General features: G+C 38.1%; 1 protein-coding gene and 1 long non-coding RNA gene across 7 annotated transcripts in view; one reads left to right on the forward strand and one right to left on the reverse strand.

Annotated features, from left to right (window-relative positions):
* BEGAIN (brain enriched guanylate kinase associated) overlaps window positions 1–21,926 on the reverse strand; it is a 139,616-nt gene that overhangs the window by 84,461 nt on the left and 33,229 nt on the right. For 4 of the 5 annotated variants that reach the window (XM_048947389.1, XM_048947387.1, XM_048947386.1 and 1 more), the window contains one exon: window positions 14,477–14,505. In XM_048947389.1, the coding sequence (XP_048803346.1) occupies window positions 14,477–14,505 (29 nt within the window). Of the gene's footprint in view, window positions 1–14,476; window positions 14,506–14,869; window positions 14,993–21,926 lie in introns of those variants that run through there. The other variant, XM_048947390.1, reaches the window with a different exon arrangement.
* LOC125694352 (uncharacterized) overlaps window positions 1–21,926 on the forward strand; it is a 100,347-nt gene that overhangs the window by 8,411 nt on the left and 70,010 nt on the right. The gene's annotated exons all lie outside the window — the stretch shown is intronic.

Here is a 21,926-nt window from a genome sequence, read left to right on the forward strand (position 1 = left end):
GAATAAGGTTCCAAGCAGTCAATCTTCTCCTTTAACTACAACTCCTTTCAATGTATTAATGACTGAAAAGTTATGTTTTCATTTAATGTGAATTTGCACAGCCCTCAGATAATGAGTATCTCTAATGTTCTGACATCACTAAAGCTATTAGAAAAATAGATAAAAAGAAAATTCTCCTGATTCTGCCCATACAGGGTGGAAAGTTTTAGGGCGCAGGTCCTAATGCTGTGATGATACAAAACAATTGTCATAAGATGAAAAGAGCATAGAAATGGTAGTTTACTCTGTAAAACTGCCAGAGGATGGGAACAACGTTGTTGAAGTTGTAGTCCTGTTAATTGCCTTTATCTTGTACCATTTAATATTCTTTAGTGCTTCTTCTTCTTCTTCTTATTATTATTATTATTATTTTAATAAATAGGGAAACATCAGAATAAATTGAAGACATTACCTCTAGAAACTGCAATAACTGTTTTGATCTGAATGCAGTCAAGCCTGCTCATGCTAGTAGATGTAGCTCTTTTAAAAACCATTGGTTATACTTTGCTAGCAATAACATATACACTGATGCTTATACAATGTCCAAGAGTCATATTAAGAGCCTTTACCTGTATAGTGAGTAGCACCGATTTTTGCGGGGTTTATTTTTACTCAGGGCCACAATAAGGACTAGACTGCGTCTCTGGATCCTTCCTCGTAAATAGTTCTATGCTACCATGCTGTTGAGAAGAAATAGTGGCAAGGAGAAAGGATTTGTGATAGAATCTTGTTGAAATCCTGTGTCAGGCAGCAAAGAAGTGAGCATTGCCACGAGAGACTCGATTTGGCTGAGGGGTGTTTACTTTGGATCTTGACCCTCCTCAACCAAATGGAACTACTCATTTCAGACACAGGTATTTTGCTCTTGGGGCAAAGATTTTGTTCTCTGCCCTCTCTGTCTTAAGGCACTTAACTTGCATGCAATCTCCTGGCTTTGACAGGAGCTCCTCAAAGATTTTACAGAAGTCACTTAAACGTTAAAAGTCTTGTCTTAAAATATAGTGCTTGCTGGAGCCATGGAGTTGAGGAGGATTTAGTTGACAACTAGAAATTGAAAATGTTTTCTTGCTGAACAAACAAACAAACACAGTGCAGAGACAGAAAGTAATGATTTCAGATTTCTCTGAAATTTCCCTGGTGCTTCTTTTCTTTGTTCACGGAGGGGTGGGCAGGGAAGGCAAGCTTCATATTTCTTGTGCATTACAACTCCAATACAACATGGAGCAATACAGCTTTGTCTTGCATCTTCTTTTTCTCCCATTTATATGTCTAATGCTTTGCATGCTGGCCCAGTATTGTTTTTTGTTGTTGTTGTTTTGTTCTGTATGAATATTTAAGTACCTATAACCTACATGCCTTGTTATGCAGTTAAGCAATGTCCCTACTGTTCAGTGCAGATAACGCTTTGCAGTTGATGCGGCTCCAGAATAACTGTTAGCAGCTTGACCTTCCTGCCTGATTTGTACTTATAAATCTAATAATAAATAATCACATGTGGAAAAGTCAATAGAGAAATAATGCAGCACACTTCTTTTAGTACTCTAATTCAGCAAAATAAGCCATCAGAAGTATTTCAGTAATTTACTATAGTAAGTGCTCTCAGCAGCTTCTGTGTTTCAGTTGTTTGGTGCTCCAGCATGAAGGTAATTAGCTTGGTAATTAGTTATATTGTTATTTAATAGTCCCTAGACAATGTTCTGTTTTTCAAAGGAAAAGGCCTTTCTTTCTATTCCATTTTTACCTGTTTAAAAATAAATAAATAAATCTAAAAATCTTTCCCTTTGCCGAATATTTTTGTCTTCCTTGTGTACTACTTTCACTAAGAAGGGTCAAAAAGACAGCTTCTGCCCCAGCCTGCAGTGCAGCTGCTAAACCACAGAACTGTCCTTTAAATGCTAGATTTTTTTTTTTTCTTTTTGACCCTTTTAGGGAAACAGGCAAAGTGAAAAGATTGGTGAAATGGGCTGGGATTGAAGAGAATGGTCTCTTAAGTTTGAAAATGAATTTCTGTTAAACTTCATGAGCGTAGGCAGGAAGTTTTCATCTGTTCCTGAAGTTAGGATGGTGAGAAACAACAGTTGGAGGGTAGAAATTAGGATGAAGAAGAATAAACTACTTCCTGGGAGGAGTTGATATTTGGTAGTTAAATAGGATATTAATCTCCTTACAGTTGCTGGGTGGGAAATGTACTTAGCTGACAGTCTGCAGATCTAAGCCACCATTTGGGGAGGAGGAGGGGTGGTCCTCCTGATGGAGGACCAGAAGGATCCCTCCAGAAGGTGAAGGGGAGGCAAATGCTGTGAGAAAGGCGTAAGGCCAGAGAGAGGTGTGGAGGCGAAAAGCTGAAAACTTTCAAACTTGTGTAGGTGGTCATGACCTCAATAAAAAGAAACTTCTCCTAGTGTCACCCTCAAGCTTGAAGTGATTCTTAGTCCCATTTAAAAGGAACAGACTGTCATCTTTTTTTTCTTTCTGTCTTCCACTGTTGCCTTTGTGGTACTATTCCTCGCAGAGTTAGCAGGAAATAGCTGGCTTGCGTACACTTCTTATAATAGTTTAGCTTCTAGTTTAATACATCCAGATTTCATGTTTCCTGAGTAGTGGCCTTGTTGCAGTCATCCTTTCAAACAGCTTCAGTTTTAAGAAGACAGGCTTTTCTCAGCAGGATTGTGACTGTAACAAAGATGGACTTTTTTTTTCTTTAATTTACTTAGTGACTCAAACTCCACAAAGTATCATTCTTACTTCTCACCAGCTGGTGGTCCATATGTCGCTGTATCTTTACTTTTGTAAATACAAGTTTGAAGTCATGCTCGCAGATCAGATTTTTGGTGGTTAATACAGAAGTATGGTAAAATGTCAAATGATGCAGAAAGTGTAAAGAAAGACTTGGAAGGCAAAGGGAAAAGCAGCGGTCTGTATTTATAAAACTTTATTTTTAAGGTGCTCCCAGAGGTTTGCAGACATCAATGGATTTCTGCAAGTCTGGGGTCAGCACAGGACCTGACCCTGTAGATTTGGGATCCACAGCATCTTGAGATGAGCATTTCTAGCTCCCAGCTCTTCAGTGTTGTCTACCAACGTGTTTAAGCTCTAAATTAGGAATGAAAAATACAATTTGGCATATTGCCCATGAAGGATTGCCAGTTTCCTGCTGAAACTCTTCATTACTCTAGAAAGGATGGTAAGTGTTCCCCTGGGGAGATGAAAGTTTTGTTTTGTGATTTATGTGGAGTTTTCGAAAATAAATAAATATCCTTGGAACGCTGACAGTGCTCCAGAGAGAATCCTAATGGCTGTGGCTGTTACATGTGTCTGCCGAACAAGAAAGTCAGATCCTTCAACACCTTGCACCTTGCTCCATATTTTCAACACAGTAGTGGCAATGAATGCCTCCACCACCTGAATTTCAGCAGATGCACAATTCTGACCTGTTATATTTCCTTTTTCCATTACATAATTGTCCTTAATTTCAGCAAGCAGGGCATGACTCTGCAAGCCAATGCTCTAATTTCTAATGCTGAAAAAATATTCAGGGTAAGAATAGAAAATGCAGCTAATAGCTTTGTGTGAAAGAACTGCCACTTGTGAAGGGATAATGGCTTTTGTTGATTTTCCTGATTCTACACTTAGTGTTTTGTGGAAGTTGTTAACTAGTCTACAGTTCAGTGGTTCATAATAAAAAGGTAAGGTGTTTCCTTTGTAGTTAGATTTGGAAGACGTTATATAGTTTAAAAGCTCTGCGCAGTGAATCCATGCTGCAGATGTATGCCAATGGTTGTTCCAATTCATAGAGACTTCTATCAGGCAGCATCGGAGAGATGAATGACATCATGTGAGCTCTTTGTTATTCATGTGAATGTGAAAAATGTACAGATAACACAGCTTTTTGATGAGAGAATATGTTTCTTTCATGACTTTCTTTCAATAACCTTTCTGCAAAACTAGTTTTCAGCTACTGTGTGGTCTGTGCAAACCAATAACATAATGTAACTAATCTGTGCATAATGGGGTAGATAACACTCAAAAAGAAGTTGTAGTTCTGGGAAAAATTGGAATCCTCCAAGGATGCAGTAATGGATTCATCCAGTTACTTAGAATTCAGCAAACAACCATCTCCATGTCTATTTATATCTTAAGATGCTTTCCCAATGTTGTGTATATAGAGATGATGAATAAAGAGATGGGATACTCTACAAATCTAGTCAGGCAATTTAAGCAGAACTGTCAGCTCTGTATGCCATGATAATTAGTAGTTCAGTACTATAGGAACCTTAAAATGAAAATCCTGGTAAACTTTGTATTTACCGTGCAATAGAAATTGGAGAGCTCTTTGGGGTATGGAGATGAGAATGCAAAGCAACAGCAAGGTGTCAGGAGAGCAGCCCAATCTGCATGGTATTACAAGTAATGCATTAATTAGAATTTTACTGTTTACTGTTACTATAACTGGAACCTTCCAAATTCCTTTAATCCAGATAACATGCAGCTTTTGTCACTTGTTTGCTACATATTCCTAGGTTGTAATGAACACTCTTCTGAAAGAAATGCCTCCTATTTTAAGATGTCCCACAATGCTGGAGCTGGATGTTGGCAGTAGAGGTGGAACCTTCCTGCCAGTATCTTATTACATTTTATGTTACAGGTAACAGCAGAGGGGCAGTCTGACATGGAAAAGAGTATGAAGCAAAAGTTTGTCACTGAATTCTTCCATGTGGAAAATTACACCCACTGACATTCTTTAGTGTTTGCTGAATGTTTACGGAGACAAAACAGTGGATGTAGCATAGTTAGGTGGTAAACAGCGCATTTCGGCAATGGTGTCAGCGATGTGAAAAACAAGCCACGTTCTGATTGACCACAGGATTGTTACTTGCAGGCTTTTGTCCATTGCTGGTGAAAATGTAATGCTAATGGTAGTGACTGCATTGAAAAAAAAAGAGTGTTTTGTGGGTGAGAATCTGCTCTATCAATAAGTGTTACTGTACTATTTATTGTAGTTTCCATAGAAATAAATAAGAGGTACTACTTTCAGAGTGAACAACATAAGTTGTTTTTATACAGTGGACCATGACAAGGCTTTCACTCACTAAGAAAATGCTTTTAGACTAGAGTAGATGTCTTCAAAGCAAAACATACCAGGAAAAAAATATGTGTTAGCACTGTTTATCTCAAATGTTTCTAAGTGTACCATGGAATTAGCAGGACATCTGAAAGGTGGTGGTGGTTGTTGTTGTTGTTTGTTTTCTTTAATCTAGATGATATTCAGTCCTGGTTTGGAAAGGAGAACTTCTAATAGATCTTAGCATGTGAAACTAATCAGTTCTTGTCACTGAATCTACTGAGGCTGTGTCAAATCATAAAGTGTAACACAACTAATGGAAAGCAAGTTCAAGACTAGTGTTGCTGTAAAAATCTGCATCAAAATTTTGTCAAGATGGAAAAAATGTCAACCGTTATCTAGGAAACTTAGGTCATCTGCAATAAACAAGACAGTTTTCTCTCCTGAAGTGATATCTGTTAGCAGACTATCTGCTTAGTGCTATAATTACATAAACTTTTAATTTTTCAGAAAAAAGCTTCTCACAAGTTTTAGGTTGAGGTTGTCTCTTGTAGGTTGACGAAGAAATAGGAAAAGGGGGATTACTTTGTTGCCAAACTGTATAGGTCAACTAAATTTGGCCCAAAGAAGCTCATGTCATTCTTTTCTTTGTATGACTCATTTCCTCCCTTTCCTGCCCATATGCTCTGTTGCCAGAGCTACCTCTTCAGTTATACAAAAGGCTGATTAACTTTTCTCTTGAAAAAACCTGGACTGTTGATTTTGGCCATCTCTTCACATGGGACTGGGGAGGTCTGTGCATCTCCTAAAATAGCTAGAAATTTTCTGCTGTTGGTTCCTCCAGTAGTGAAAGCTCAGTGGTGTGCAGTTGATATGGGGGACAAACAGACTGCATCTTGTGAATAAATAAAACAGGATCTGTGTTTTCTTATTTTCTCCTGAGTTATTATTATGAGATGATTGTATTTTAATGTGTGTTAAGTTATACCATTCCTCTCCAAGAAGCTTATTTAAATTTCATTGCTGCTCTGGCTTTCTCCACTCTACTCCTGTTGCTTTAGACTAATTTTCTGGATGTCTCTTATTCACTCAGCATATATGACTCTCACTTGATCTTTCAATTTTTAATTGTCGGTCTTGCACCAACAGGAATCAAAATGTAGATGTGTTATTTCTATACACAAGCTGAGAGTCAAAACTAAGCATACAATTTAGTCTGAATTCAAATATAACTATTCCATTGCTATAGATCATACGTCTGTAGTCTAAAAGCTGTGTTTCTTTACAGAAAACAGCACTTTGAGCATCATAAAGAATATGACTCTGCCCGTGAATGTACTTTTTTACTAGCTCCCTGTTGAGGTGCTATGAATAGTGAGCCAGACTACAAAATGTGTATTTCAGCACTCATGGATCTGAATTAAATCTTGGAATGCATTTGGTACAATCAGCCTGAACTGCTCCCAGTTAACTTCTTGGTAACATTACTTCCTTGTTACAGGATAGAGATAGGATTCATACTATGAGGAAAGGACAGGTGACACAGGAAATACAAATTCAATTAAATGTTTGAGCATAAAGTCATTTGTCATGCATTTGCTGTTACATGAGTGCTATTTCAAGCACCTGCATCTGTAGGACTTGGCCAAAAGACCAATTATGTAGCCATATAGACAATTTATTTTTCTATTTGTAGTCTAGTTTCTACAGGCAGACCACTGAAATCCATGTCACTTTGTGCAGTACCTTGGCTAAGCCAAGATCTTGGAGCTAATGACAACACAAAGATTTAGCATTTAAAAAGAAATGCACGGAAAGGGAGTTCTGTTTGCTTAGCTCTTCAAATTGTCTACAATAAGAATGAGCTGTAAGGAGATGGCTGAGAAAAAAAATTAAGTTGCCATTCACTGCTGGAAATTCCAGTATGACTCTCAGAAGGCCTTAATAATGGAGCAACTCCTTAAACTGATCTCCATGTCTAAATGGCAGTTAAAGCTAACAGAGCACATAACACAAGAACATCTCTTTGACTTGATTTGGATGGACTCTTCAGAATTAAAGTCCTTTGCCTTGATACAGAAGGGAAACTTAGTCTTTCCTAAGAGGATGACTCCTTGGAGTCATGAAAGCTTCTTGTGAAAGTGAGAGTCTTTTCAGTGCAATGAAGAACTCCATGAGGAGTTCAGTGACTTCCAGAAAAGGTTTGAAGCTCCTCTTTTCTTCTTGGAGATAGTCCTCCTTCTCTGCCTACTCTCTCTTTCAAAGATATGTGAAATTGACATGAGGAAGTCAAAACTTGCATTTTGCTCCACTTATCCTAAATGTAATTTGTGTATGATGTCCTGGTATGTCACACAACTAAATTAGCTACTGCAATGTTCCCCTGTTCCTCTGTACTACTCTGTAGTGATGTTTGCATTCCTAGATGCAAGTCTGCTGTGTGAGTTGTGTGTGTTTTCTCTTACAAGTTAGAGTTTTGCAAATGTGGTGGTGGCTGGGCAAGTTCAGGAAGTCAGCTAGATATCTCTGTGCCCCTGAGATTTGTGAATGCATGTAGAATTATGCTATGAGAGACAATATACACACATGCGTTGTTTCTGACTCTGTCTATAAACATTAATAAAATGAACTAATGAGCAGAGACCATGCACTTTTCAATGAGACATATCTTGTTCCTTTAAGAGCTGAATAAGGGGAGTTGTGTGGTTCACACAAGTAGTAGGGTGGTCACACATGAGAGAATCTAGCAAGGACCTACAGCCACTAATGATTCGTCTACCCCACTTGAGAGTTCTGTAAACTATACAACCCTCTTATTCATTAATTTCTAGAAGTACAACTACTGCTCACTATCTATGTTTAAGCGCATTGTAATTCTAGCTAAGGTCATCATTAAGGCAATTCAGACCCTTAGATTTTTACTTTAATATGATAAGCGCAGCATTTTCATGTACTTCAGATAATATTCTTTAAAAATCAAAATTGAATTATGTCTACTGACAGAATTCTTATTTGAATGTATCTGCAAATCACTTGTGTGTAAACGAAGAAGTGATTGGTAAACAAAACTGCCTGAGTCCTGCCAGCAGCAACAGCAGTTGCAAAAGCCTGTAGAGAAGTGTTACAAACAAGTTATTCTCCTTCCTCAAAGAAGTGTGCATTCAAGTTGTACTTGATTTCACCACAGTCAAGTGTGGTTCACAAACTATGCTGATCTTGAACACTTTTTGGTTTGCAGCTTGGAAGCCTTTATACTCTTAAGCTTGTAAGATTGTTTTGTTACTGAGGCAGTCATTGTCTCTACTAGCTACGTTCCTGCTTTCGCTATTTAGCCCACTTTCCTGGTAGCTTTGGTCCAAGTGCTTACATAACTGGTCTAGTTGCTATTAGCAATAAAAAGAATGTGAAGAGCATCCAATTCCCCACCTTTTTTTCCTTTTTTTTTTTTTTTTTTTTTTTTTTTCTGACAATCAAGTATTGCATTTTTGAGAAAATGTGTTCTGGAAGCTTTAATCCCTGTGTCACAAAATTTGAATTAATTGTGAACACTATAATAAGTAGACATTTTTCATTAATGTTGTCAAATTATCCTATCTTTTTTTCATTTTCCTGAGTACTCGTAGTATTGCTCAGTGCTGCACTTCACCTTACAGGAAAAGGTTAGGCAAAGCATTATTTGTAAGCCTCGTATCGCCTAGGTCCAGCCTCTCCCCCATGACTCACTGCAGTTCCCAGTTTGATGGCGTGGCTCATCTCCTCCTACCTACTTCCTCAGTCTCTTCTGATGTTTGCTCAGCTCCCACTTGTCCCTGCAGGCCACTTTTCTGTGCTGTACCTGGTTTCCTTCAGTTTGAATCTATTCTGTTCTCATTTCTTGTCATGTTTCTTGTTTGCTGGACACTTCCACTCTACTGACTATTTACCTAGAGCTAGTAGATGTAATGCAACACTTGTTACAGCATGTGACTGGAGATTGTTCCTTCCATACAGAAACTCCTGTCTTTTTATCTTTTTTTCTAAGGAACAGTTAGAGGTTTAGGGCATGGGGTGTAGGGCAACAAAACTCAACTGTGTTGGAGTTGTAATGGTTTGACTGACTAGTACTTATAACAGCAGTTGTGAAAACGGATTGGACTCGTATATTAACTACAGAAGTATACTGTGCCCATGACAGTGTCAGTAAAACTCCTTGAACTGATGGCTCTGTGTTCCAGCTAATCCCCGCCCCAGCGTTATGGTCTCTTGAGTATCCATTGCTCCTAGTTCTGTGGTTGGCAGTCACCAAACTTAAAGCTAGTTGTGGTCTCTGAGGGTGAGAGATTAGCAATTCAGCTGTGCTGCAGTCACTGTCTTGGATGACAGGGTGAGCAAAGCAGGTATGCTGCAAACAATCCTGAAGGACTGTCACTGCTTTTGGGATTGTCTGGGCAATGGAAGCAGCTTGCTGAGCAGAGACTTGTTTGACTGCAAGTAGTCTGCTCTCTAACTATGGTTTTTCCTTCTGTATACACTTAGCTATATGACTCTTCTACCATAACCTCTAATGACCCCAAACTCGAGGTCTTTTCATGCCAGCATTTTCCTATGCTCTGTTTCTCCTGAGCTTTCCCCGTGACATCTCTTTTCCCACATCCTCAGCTGGAGTTCCAAGCCCCAGCATAGGACACTGCTGAGCAGATGCTGGAGCTGCTATTTGCACAGCTTTACTGTCGTGCCTCTGTGCAGGCAGAGGCTCTCATCAGGGCAGATCTGGACGCAAAGGCAAGACCTAGTATAAATCGAAGTGTTTCTTGAATTAAAAAAAAATCCCCTTCCCTGTGTTTAAGTAACTGTGGTAAAATTAACATAGATACAGCCTAAAGAAGGGAGGACAAGGTGGGAATTGCAGGAAATTGCGATGTGTTCATTAGCATATAAAGAGGGCTTTATTTATACCAAGTGGCAGCATGATCTAGTGGGCATTAAAAGAGGTATTCACTTACCCACTCAACTACCATAGAAACTTTTCCCCACGGCTGCACGTGCCTTTGATGTTCCTTTTAAAGAGTGATTTTTTTTTTTTTCCTTTCTTACTGCAGATGAACTCAGACATGCTTGAAAAAAGTCTTAGGTCTGAAAATTCAAGAGACTTGGATTGAGTTCCTGACTTACTACCAGCTGTGTGTGTGAAACAGATTCCTCTCACACGCTCTGAAACAAGGGCTATAATGAAATAAAGATGTTACCTCACCAGTCCCTTGTGAGGTTTGAATCACTTTGATCAGAGATCCATGGATAATGAGTGGAGTGTCACTACTGGTGCTGGTAAAATCTTCCTCAGCTGGAAGATAACACAGCTACACTGCAGTCTGGGATGCAGAAAGTCCATCTTCTTGTAGGCACGAATTATGTGAGTCTAACAGTTCACAGTAGTGATATGTACTGTCCGATGTACCTTTAGTTGTACAGTTCAGCGTATTGTGAATCTTGAAAAATTAGACAAGATTACTGATTTATAGAGTTTCTGATTTGTCACTTACATTTTAGGAACATCTTCATAAAAAGAAAAACTTTTATTGAACAATATCTAGAATTTTAACTGGTATCTCCTGTGGAGTGCAAGAAATACTGAATCTGACCAGAAATTGTGTACGAAAATGTCAGGAGGTCTCTTACATCAAGCTTCACAACCTTTCACTTGAAAGGCTGAATGTATTTCATTCAAGCAGGATTAAATGGAAACAGTGAAAGAATGACTGAGTTTGTACTGGAATTGCTGTGGAACTGGTAGACATCTTCCTTTTGCGAGTCTATCTTTGCCAGGGAATAAATTTGACTTGAAGGAGTGGTTTCCTGAGCATTTATAATTTAGTGAGCCGGCCACTGCTAATTGTCTGCAAGGCCCAAGGCTTGGGAGGTATATGCTCTTCTTGGAGAGAGACACACGAAACAGCACCGTGCTGAGTGAAAGAGACTGTAGTCATAAGTAATATTTAAAATGATCACTTAACCATACAGCCAAAATACAGCACAGATCTTCAAGGGATTTGTGATTAGTAGTTAGACTTAATTCCTGCATCATATATTGGTATGTTGAGATGTTATAAACATTATGCAATGCTAAGAACTGTTCTGTGTGAAGACTTCGTTGTAGCTGCTTATTCTCCTGATCAAGCTTTCCATACAAAAAAGCATATTTTCAATGTCTTTCCCATATCAGGCTAGATATTGATAACTGCCCACTTCTGCTTCCTACTGTTCCTTCCACCTGTCATGCTGTTGGATTCAGCCACCTTCCACCTGGCTGAAAAAGACATGACATGATGTTGCATGCTGCAGGGATCCCTCAGCCTACAAGGGGAATTACCACTGTTTAATATGAGATGAATTTCATCTTTCCAACCAGACTCTGTGTGAAGGAGCAGAATGCTGAATTGTGTGTCTTAACTCACAGCACCACTGTTGTGCTGCCATGGCTCAGCAAATTTGTTGTTGGTGATCAGTAGATCAGTTTTGCAGCCTTCTGTGTCTGACTGTCTCATGGGCCTGGCCACCTCCAGTCTCAGTGCATCTGGAGTGTCCCAGATGCACTGGGCAGCAAAAGGAGCACAGCTTGCCTGACAGCAGAGCTGCTGTAACATGTCTGAATCTGTGGGTCAAGGGCTACAAGCGTGGAGCAGCTCCTTTCAGAAGTTCTGCACCTGTTCTTTATGCTTAAAAGGTTTCCTTCTCCCGAAGCGTGCTGTGGACTGCAAACCCAGGTTTCTCTAACCCTGGGAATTTTCACCCTGCATGATTCCTGCAGATGTAGTTTGGGGAGTTTTGTTTGTTTTTTATCTTTTTGCTGATTCCAGGCCCCTTTCCTGTTCCCTCCTTCCACGTGTACCTTCTCCATGCCTGATTTATGCCTGGCTGCTGCAGGATGGAACATCCTCAGCTGGCTGCAGAGCATAGAAAAGGAGCTAGGCCTAGTAGGATGTCTTCAAGGATTTTTTGTCAGTGGCTTTTCCTGTGTTGTAATACTGGTTTCTACATCTTACCCATAACAAACAAACAAAAAAGCTACCACCTCTTTCCTCCACCACCTCTTTCCTTTCCTTCCCTCATTATAATTCTTTTCCTTCCCTGATTTCAGGCTCTCTCTCCTCATGGTCTCTCTGAGGCTACTGTGCCAAAGAGATGAGCCAATTTGCCTTAATCTGGGTGTCAGGCTTGGAGGAAAGGCTTAGGAAAAATGAAATTCTCTCAGGTCCGTGAGTTCAGCAGGCATTTAAAATAATGACTCCAGTCTTTATTTCCATTGCCCTGTCAGTTTGCCCCAGGACAATAACTGTGGACACTAGCCCAGCAAAGTTTGGATTGGAAGCAGCACAACTTCTGCAGTCAAAGAATCAGAGAAAATGCGGAGTTGATAGGAACCCATAAAGATCATTGAACCTAACTCCTGGTTCTACACAGGACCGCCCAGAAATCAGACCATATGTACTAGAGCAGGTCCTGGTGTAGCTTCTCCATCTCATCTTGCTGCTATCTTTGGGCAGCAGCTTGAGTGATAGGAACCAACTTCAGTCAGAAGCAGTTTTTATACACAAGAAGTCTAAGCAGAAAACTTCATCAACAACTGCTGACACAGCCTGACCCTTCTCTTGTTTGAGTTTAGCTATTAACTCCCACCTTCTTCAGTGGAGCACTGTGAGATTTCTTTCTGTACAAGTGCTCAGGAAGTACTGAAGTAAGGACTGCTGCATGTCTGACAGCTGTAAAACTAGGTTGCAAGGCAGATGGAGCTTTATGACAATTTACTCTTCTCATAGAAAACTCTCTCCTTTTCATTAATTTCCTGAGCTTATTCTCCTGGACTCTGCTGCCTGTTATTGCAAATGTGTCAAGAGCAGAAGCCAAAGCATGTTCAGAGAAGTATTAGCATGTGTTTGTGCACACATGCTTATCAAGTGAACACGTATCTACATGTTTGCTTGCATCTGCTAACAGAGTAATTCATGACATGAATGTGCATATACCGTCTGAGATCCTGTTTAGAATTTTTAGTAAATGCAGAACCACATACTGAGGTGTTATCTCAGTCCTTACTCAGGAAAAAAAAAAAAACAAAACAAACCAACAACAACTCACAACAGTAATATATAGTTACAATTTACATGCAAAACCAAAATATGTTGCACAGGATTTTTTCTTTCAGTTCAGAAGTTACTCTTTCAGTGACATGAAAAAGTACAAAAATGTACAGCTGAAGTACGTATTGACATTAGAAACTTTCAGTTGTGCATCTTCAAGTCCACTGTGAGAGAGAACCTCCTTGTTTTTCTCAAAAGAAAAACAGAATTTTGTTTCCAGCCCAGGATTCATTAAACATCTGTTTTTTCTTTCTTTTTTTTTTTTTTTTCCTCCACGATTGCCATTTTTTATTTTGGTTATTTCCAGAATTCTAAAACTTCTCTGTGTTTCCAAAAACTCAGAGTAGTCATTCCAACCTCAAGGGACCTAAAAAGTTGTGCTTGAACAGTAGTTGCCACTAGCCAAACTCAGTTACCAGGCTTGAGGAAGGAATTTAGACTTGTCCAATAAAACCAAATAAGAGCAGGGCGAGTATTTTGGGTTATCAAAATGAGCTTCAGAACATATTTAAGGATAAAATAAAAAGCTCAACTTTTTATTTTGATAATAGTATAATTTTGATAATACTTGATTTAATGAATAGACAGAATTTGATTTGAAATTATTTTTAAAGGGCTAGAATGCTTTCTTTTTTTTTCTTTCTTAATAGCATACACAAAAGCAATATCCCCCAAAGCAGACTTGCATTCAGATGTGAGATGAGAAACTTGTATTTATAAAAGCCATCTCTTTTTGCTTTAAGCAGTGAGATGTGCTGAGAAACTGGTACAGTATGACAACATTTTAAACACGGAGGAGATGAGATTTGTCTGTCTGGTATGCAATATAAAACAAAAATCGAACACCAATTTTACAACATTATACTGAAACAAACCACAGTAATTAGATGCTTTGAAGTCAAGCCTATATTTTCTTCAGCTTTTTCATGAATTATTGATCCACTTTCCCCACTAAATGGATTGGTAAGCTCTTGCAGTAAATGGACAAGTGACTACAACATTTATATAATCATATATCCTCTGCATCTGGCAATAAAACGTGTTTGTGTATAAAACACCCCTTCTGAATTGACATGTCTGCAAAACAGATTTACTACTATAACCACATTCCTTTTCTTTTGTCTGTAAAACACAGCTTTTCTTACATCGTCATGCAATCCAGTATTTTACTCTGGTCATATTAAGCAACATATTTTCAAAGAGCCTGTATTGTCCTTTGTGCAGCAGAAATAATGAGATGTAAATAAACTGTCTCACTTACCTTATTTTCTCCATCTCTGCCGCAGCGGCCTACAAGAAATCAAATAATAGGAGCAAGTGAATGAAAGGAAACATTCACTCTGCAGATTTATGCATAGTTAAGCTTTCCAAATGGTTTTCGACAAGTGTCTACAAAGCGACGGTAAGCAAACCCCACATCTGCATTACCGAAAATAACACTGAGAGATTAACTCAGGAATAATGCAGCACGCTGCAGGAGTGCTGTGTATACCCACGAGCCATGGGCAACAGAATGACTCAGTTGTAGCACTGAGGCAGAAAATGGTGAGAGAAAGAGGAGGGAAAAAAAAAAAAAAAAAAGAAGAAAGCAGCAGCAAGTAACAGGTTACTGTGCCTCCTGGATTTCAGATGAAAAGTTGAAATGCAGTGCTACCCTCTGCGCAGTGGGCATGGCAGCAGGGCTCGGCTGGCTGGGAAATTAAAGTGACTTCATCACATGTGAATTTGGATTTGGAGTTCAATTCGCCGTGTTTCACGGAGCCTGACTGATGGAGTGGACACAGGCTGGCATCCTTCGTGGGAGTTTCAAATATTCAAATTACTTTCCTCAAGTAATACGCTATCTTGACAATTAGCATCTCAATGCGTATGGGCTTTTTGTTAACCCTTTCATTGCTACTCATCTGCAACTCCAGTACCTACCCAGTTCCCTCTGCTTGCTATGTAAGCTGGGCTCCCATTAACCCTTCAGCAGCTTCACAGCACTTCTGTAGCCTTGACTCTTTCTTTACATGCTGGTTCAGCAGTAGGTGGTAATTTCATTAATCTGCCTCATTTCTTTTTTACCATAGAGATGCTGTGAATCCTACTTATCTGCAGCACAGAGACTCGTTAATCTCTGCCAGTACTTATATGAAAAGCAGACTCCTGTTAACCCTTTGGATCTTTTTTCATCATTATCTTCTGCAGGTCCTTAATAGCTGCTTCCATTTTATCTAATCATCCCACTGGCACAGAATCTCATCAATTCTCCTGGTCCTGTTTTATTGAATCTAAGGGATGAACACTTGGAGCAACCCTGCAAGCTTTAGAGCCAGATAAATCCCAACGTCTCAGAAACTCTTATTTATACTAAAAGCATTGCCCATTAATCATGAACACTTTAAACCCTATTGATTAATGAGTGACAATCATATTTGAGTATGAAATAAATTAAAGATTAAAAATAGGGAAATTCTAATCAGTTATGCAGCAGGAAATTTGTCAAACTGCCTAATAAAACATGCCAAATGACAAATTGTTGGTTCCTCATCATGTCTTTTTTTTTTTTTTTTTTTTTTTTTCCCCCTCCCCCTCCTCTTTTCATTTATTTTGATTTGTCTATTAGATAAGTTGTCAGTCAGGACAATGTTTGCATGATAATTTCTGATGATACGTATTGAAGATGGTAGGCATTCACCAGAACTTGGTATGCAAGAAGCCAGCTGTGGAAAAACCCTTCCTCATTTTCCCCAGGAGAGGATGTGATCTACATTATGTGCTCTCTGCTTACCTACTGGGAGCATGGGGGTTGCCTGTTGTAAATTCTGGATTTTAAGATTAAAGATCTAACATAGGGACCTGTCATTACTTTTTCTTATTTCTATCTCTCTGTTGAATCCATGAACATTCTAAAGTGTATAGGAAATGGTTTAAGCATTATTGATTGGAAAATGAACCTTGTGGGCTTTTTCTAGGTATAGGAAGGCACTGGCAGCCCCATGGGGCTTACCACTTTGGTTTTCCTCAAGTATACTTAAAAAAAATTTGCCATAATCATTGTGTTCCTGTCATTCTGAAGCTAGGTATAACTTTCACTGGAGCTGTTGCATTGTCTTGAACTGCAGGAGCCACCTGAGAAGACTGGGTACTTATTAGTGCTTTTGTTATGGCAACTATATAAGGGGAAGCTATCTTAACCTTGTTTTTGCTTAATGCTTTAAACGTTGCTATACTCATGGTATCAGGGTGAAGGTTGTTGCAAACAATTTAAATGCAGGATGGAGAAGAGAATCTGTAGGATGGCTTTTTGGCCGTACTGTTGACCTCATCTATGAATGCAGGTGAGTCATTGCCTGCCAATCCATACTGGAAATTCATAGGAAAAAAAAGCACAGAAAAAGCTTACACCAAAACAAACCAGAAAACTACACCAAGTTGCAATTTCATCAGCCTTATTATTATTATTATTGATATTATTATTGCAACTCTTTTATTTCCTTTCCTCACAGTAAAATTTGTTTTCTTTGTGCATGAGGGGGCCAATTATCCATTGGACCTCTGGGGATGTTATCCTCTGCCTTTCTTTGACTGTGAGGTCAAAGTGTAGAGTGCTCCTTGTCTCTTTGACTGATGATAGGAGCAGTGGCTTCAGCTTAGCCCTCCTCAAGGAGGATGCCCTGACCTAGGTCAGAGCCTTTCTAGGCCATAGCACTACAATGCTGTGTCTCTTCTTTTAATGGGGACCTACTCTCAGTAAATAAATAACAGCAGGTGAGAGGACTAAATCTCATATGTTCATCACATGGATGGCCTAGCTTACTGCTGGTGAAAACAAAGATAAGATTGTCCATATAGTTTTCATATGAAGCAGTTTGTCTCAGATAACTATGTTCCTTTGGAAGATCTTTTTTACCCTTTTCTCCTTTCTGACTTCCTTTTCTTCTTCTTTCTTTTCTTTTTTTCTTTTTTGTTTCTTCTCTTTTTTCTTTTCCCCTCTTTCTATCTCTTCCCAAAAACCTTAGAAATCAAAATGATTTTAAAAGTTTGGTTTTCTGAAACAGATCTTTTCTCAGAAGGTGGCAATTTTGCTGAGGCAAAATTGTTTCCTAGCCGGTTCCCTGCCATTGCTATAGCCTGTGGAAGCCTATCATCCTTAGACAGCTCCCTACGAAGGCTCCCACCTGAAATGTCCTAACAAATTGAGTTTAAAACATATCCTAAATGGCTCTGAATTACTCAATTGCAGGGAATCTTATGGGATTTATCTCAAGTTCAAAGACTGAGGTTAATGTTGGTATGAGGATGTCCTTCATGATGTATCATTTATGAGTTGCTGCTTACTATGGGGTTGGTCTATTGTAAGTGCTTCATGATGAAGTGAGTGACTGAACTGAGTGCTGTGATTGCAACCTTGTGTGATTTTTTTTTTTAATAACATTTTTAATTAAGATCAGTAATTACCTTTAATTATAAAAATATCAGATGTAATTTAATTACCTTTTTTAAAAAAAATAATATCAAGGCAGCATGTCTAAAGCATTTTAAATGTCTAAAAAAAGCAAGTTTTCTCTTAAAGGGAATCATCAGCTTTGATAATTTAATGTCCTATATTTCCATATACAGACTTCTATATAAAATGTGGAGACTGGCTTGAAGATCTTCCTTTCTGTGGAAGTGTTTGGTACAGTTACTTTGCTTATGAGCACTACCAGGCAATGTCTAATAGTACTAGCAGACAAATCTCTTTTTCCAAGTATCTGAAGAATGCAAATATGAAACAGAACAACTGACAAGACCTTTGTTCTGATAGCTGAAAGCACCTGAATATATATTTTGGGACAAGTATTCTAAGGCTAAGGTTTTTGTTGCTGTTTTTGTTTCCGTTTTTGTTTTATTTTCTTACACTTATTCTGAATGACTTTTTGATGTTCTTCATTATTCTTCAAGAATAAAATCTCTCACCCAACTGAAAGCGAGAATGCTGTTAATGAAAACTCCGGGATATATTACTGTGGGTTGTTGGTTTTTTTTTCCTCATTTAGTATATTGTTACTGCCTTTCAGTCAGCATGACAAACTCAATTGTTTTCAAGTCAGTAGAGCAAACAAAAACCACTGTGATTTTCTTTCTTTCTTTTTTTTTTTTTTTAATCTCCCTGTGTTTAATTACAGAGTTAAGCAATCACAAGACAATGGGAGAATATTTTTAATCATTTTTGTACTATGTCTGTTGACTGAATTCTTTGATTTTTCTTTCTTCCTACACGACTGGAGTTTATAACGTAGATTTTTTTTTTTTCTGAACAAAAATATCTTTTAATAAGGTAGAAAGTTATGCTGACAGTCTATCTATCATTCTATGAAATTCACATGGTGACAGCATTGGTAAAATATTGGTTCTCTTCCTTTTTTCTATTAGCATTTTCTGAAGGATAAGAAATCATGAGATTTCAAGCCTCTCAGCTATGTAATGAAATTTCCTTTCTTTAACATCTTGAGGTCAATTTTTACAGATACAGATGTGTATATGAAAGAGGAAGTGCAACTTCTTTTCGTTTTTGTTTATTTGTTGGAAAGAGGTACTTCATTTTAGGACAATCAGCCTCAAATTTTAACTTAGTACTCACCAGTCTTCCCTCTGAGTTTAGTGGACTTTGAGTTAGAATGCTGTCTAGCTGTGAGCAAATGTATAAGACAAGAAATGGCAACAGGAAGTTACTGCCTCTCATTTAGTTGACTCTTCTTATTCTGACTTAATCAGTATTGTGGGAGGTAATTTTACTTCTGTGTTGTGGAGTGCTGTAAATGAGAGTTAATCCATAGATAAGGGCTTCTGAGTTCCTAGTACACTCGTAAGCTGCCACATTTTCAATTACAATAGTTTCACTTGTGCATTTCTTTCGTACTTGCAGTATTACTAAAGTTTGAGAGGAACCAGTGTAACCATATTCCTTGTCTTTTCTGTGATGTAAAAGATTTGGTTTATGGACTACATAATTTGATAGAGTCAGTCTTTAACTTAGGCTCTTAATCCCTTTTTAAAGTATAAGCTTCAATATACTACTAAAATGATGTTTGAAAAAAGGCAAAAATTTAAACTATAGGAAATTTCATGGAGTTGGAGGAAGCATCTTGCTGCATTTGATTTGGCTTCATGTGTTCAAAGGATCTGTTGTTTGGTAGTTTTTTTTTTTTCTTTGACAAAGAAGAATAACATTTTTGTAAAACTCTTGCATGTAATTGTCACGGAAATGCAAAGAAAATTCAGTCCAGTTCGCCATGGTTAATAATGAAATAGATATTTTGCTCAGAATAATCCTCCTCCATGTACACCTCTGCACCACAGGCCATGGAATACCTCCGCTATTCTCAGACAGTCCACAGGTGGTACATAAAAGTTGAAGGGGCACATTAATTCACAGAGAGGAGAAGGCAAAAGTAGTCAAGTCCTTTCATTCTTGCAGTACTAAGGAACATGTTGAGATTATTGAATATTTTCCCTTGGAAAGAGGAACGTCGTGTATACTACAAAGAATGCAAATATTTCATTAAACTATAAGGTTTTGAAAGTCTGACATGAGGGAAAGTATCTAGCATTTAATTTAGAAGTGAGTAACCATGACCAAGTCATGCCAATTCTCTCTGTACCACCAAGACCAGTATGATTGTATCCTCCTAGCATACCCTCCCTATCTGACACCAACATCTGATGTTTCATATGGTGAAGAAAGAAACCTCCAGCACCAAGTTAGATAATAAATAGAAGCTCAGCCCTTTGGAACTAATGGCATACAGCAAAGATATGCTATGAAGAAAACCACCTCAGTAAAGAAAAAAGAACTACTTCTAAAAGAAGTAGATGTTTTCCTCTTAACTCTTAGAGGTGAGAACTAAGTTCAACATCCAAAATCTTCACATCGCACCTGAATGTACATCTCCAAATTACTACTACTCTGTCATGCAATATCTATCAACCTTCTACACTCCATTTGGAATGACTTTTTGGTACTTTCTTTGCCCTGTGTGTTACTGAGCGCTTCCAAACAAATGGAAATCAGAGGGTGATTCCAATCGTGCTGTATTTGGTATGGCCGGTTTATCTATGTTTAATCCTGTAACAGTTTTATGTTTAAATTTTTAAGGCAAGCAACTCCCACCTGTTTTTAAATTCTGACAAGCATTTATGGAGAGATGTCTTATCTGAGAGGGAAAACAAGACTGATTCTTTGACTGCTCTCAGAAGATTAAACTTACTTCTTCTGTCATTTCGGTGTTACTCCAAATTATCATAATCTCAATTGAAAGCAGGCAATCAGAGCTTTTCATCATGTCAAGATCTCACCCATATCTTGTGTAATAATAAGAATGCTTTAATACCTTTAAGGAGAATATACAAAGGCTGCTCCAGAAATAATGCCTCCTATTTTATTATGTTGGTCTGAGGTGGAAGTTGGTGGTATGGCAGTAAAGGTTGAACTTTCCCACCAATATTCCATTATATTTTGTTGCTGTGTGATAGATGACAGCAGAAAGGCAGTTTGATAAAATGGCATTTGGCATGCAAGTGTGCATGAAGCAAAGATGTGCCATTGAATTTCTCTGTTGGAAAGAATGGTACTCACTGATATTCTCCGATGTTTTCTGAACATTTATGGAGACCAAACAGTAGATGTGAGCACAGTGAGGTAGTGGGTGGTGCATTTCAGCAATGGAGACAGCAAAGTGAAAGACAAGCCACATTCCTGATGACCATGCAGGTATTTATGAGCAGGACATGAAGGCTCTTGCTCATTGATGGTGAAAATCATAGTTGTGGTGACTATGTTGAAAAGTAGTGTTTGTAGCTGAGAATGTGCTCTACCCAATAGCATTAGTTTGCTCTTCATATCTGTTAGTTTCCATGGGAAAAAAATCATGAGGCATTAGTTTCAGAGCAGCTTGCATATCTGCAGTACATCTTATGGTTGTCTCAGATTTCCAATATTTCTGCTGAATGGGAGCCTTATATGTATTTTAGTCTAAAAATACACCTAGATCTCTATTAAATCACTTTTAAACAACAATTCTCAGCTGAGCATTTTATGTATTGCTTCATGCAGATCTAGGTAGATCAGGACATATTACATGAGTAACAAATCAGTTCTTTAGGCAATTTTAGCAAAAATATCTTTTTGTGTTTTTTGTTACTTCTCTGCATTCTTGCCTGCTCATTTTAATTGGTAGTGGAAGCTTTCACCTTCCTTAGAGTTACATTTTCTCTTTACAGTTAGAGTACAACATACGAACCAATGCACCTAATGAAAAGCTTTTGCATCTAGACTTGCTACTTCATGTACCAATCAATCAAAATATTGGGTTTGGGATTACATCCTTGTATCAGCACAGTTAATGGCTCAACTTGCTCTCATTACTTATTTTAGCTACTGTCATGCATTCTTCTTTCTTAATCAGATTTCCTAAAATTGTTCCCGCATTCATAATCTCTAATCTCAAAGATTAGAAAAAGTACCCCTTTAATATTTGAACCTCTTCTAAATTACCCTGAACCTCTCTCTGACCTTCAATATACACTGGATTTTCCTTTTTTTTTTTTTTTTTTTTTCCTTTATTTTCTCTTTCTATTTTTATGGTTGAAGATATTCTTAGAACTATTGTTGGAAAAATCTTTAGCAACGACTATTTTCTATGAAGTTATGTCTGAAAGAGACTGGGAAATATCTGCAATATGAA

Source organism: Lagopus muta, chromosome 6 (genome assembly GCF_023343835.1).
Source record: "Lagopus muta isolate bLagMut1 chromosome 6, bLagMut1 primary, whole genome shotgun sequence".
NCBI classification, from domain to species: domain Eukaryota; kingdom Metazoa; phylum Chordata; class Aves; order Galliformes; family Phasianidae; genus Lagopus; species Lagopus muta.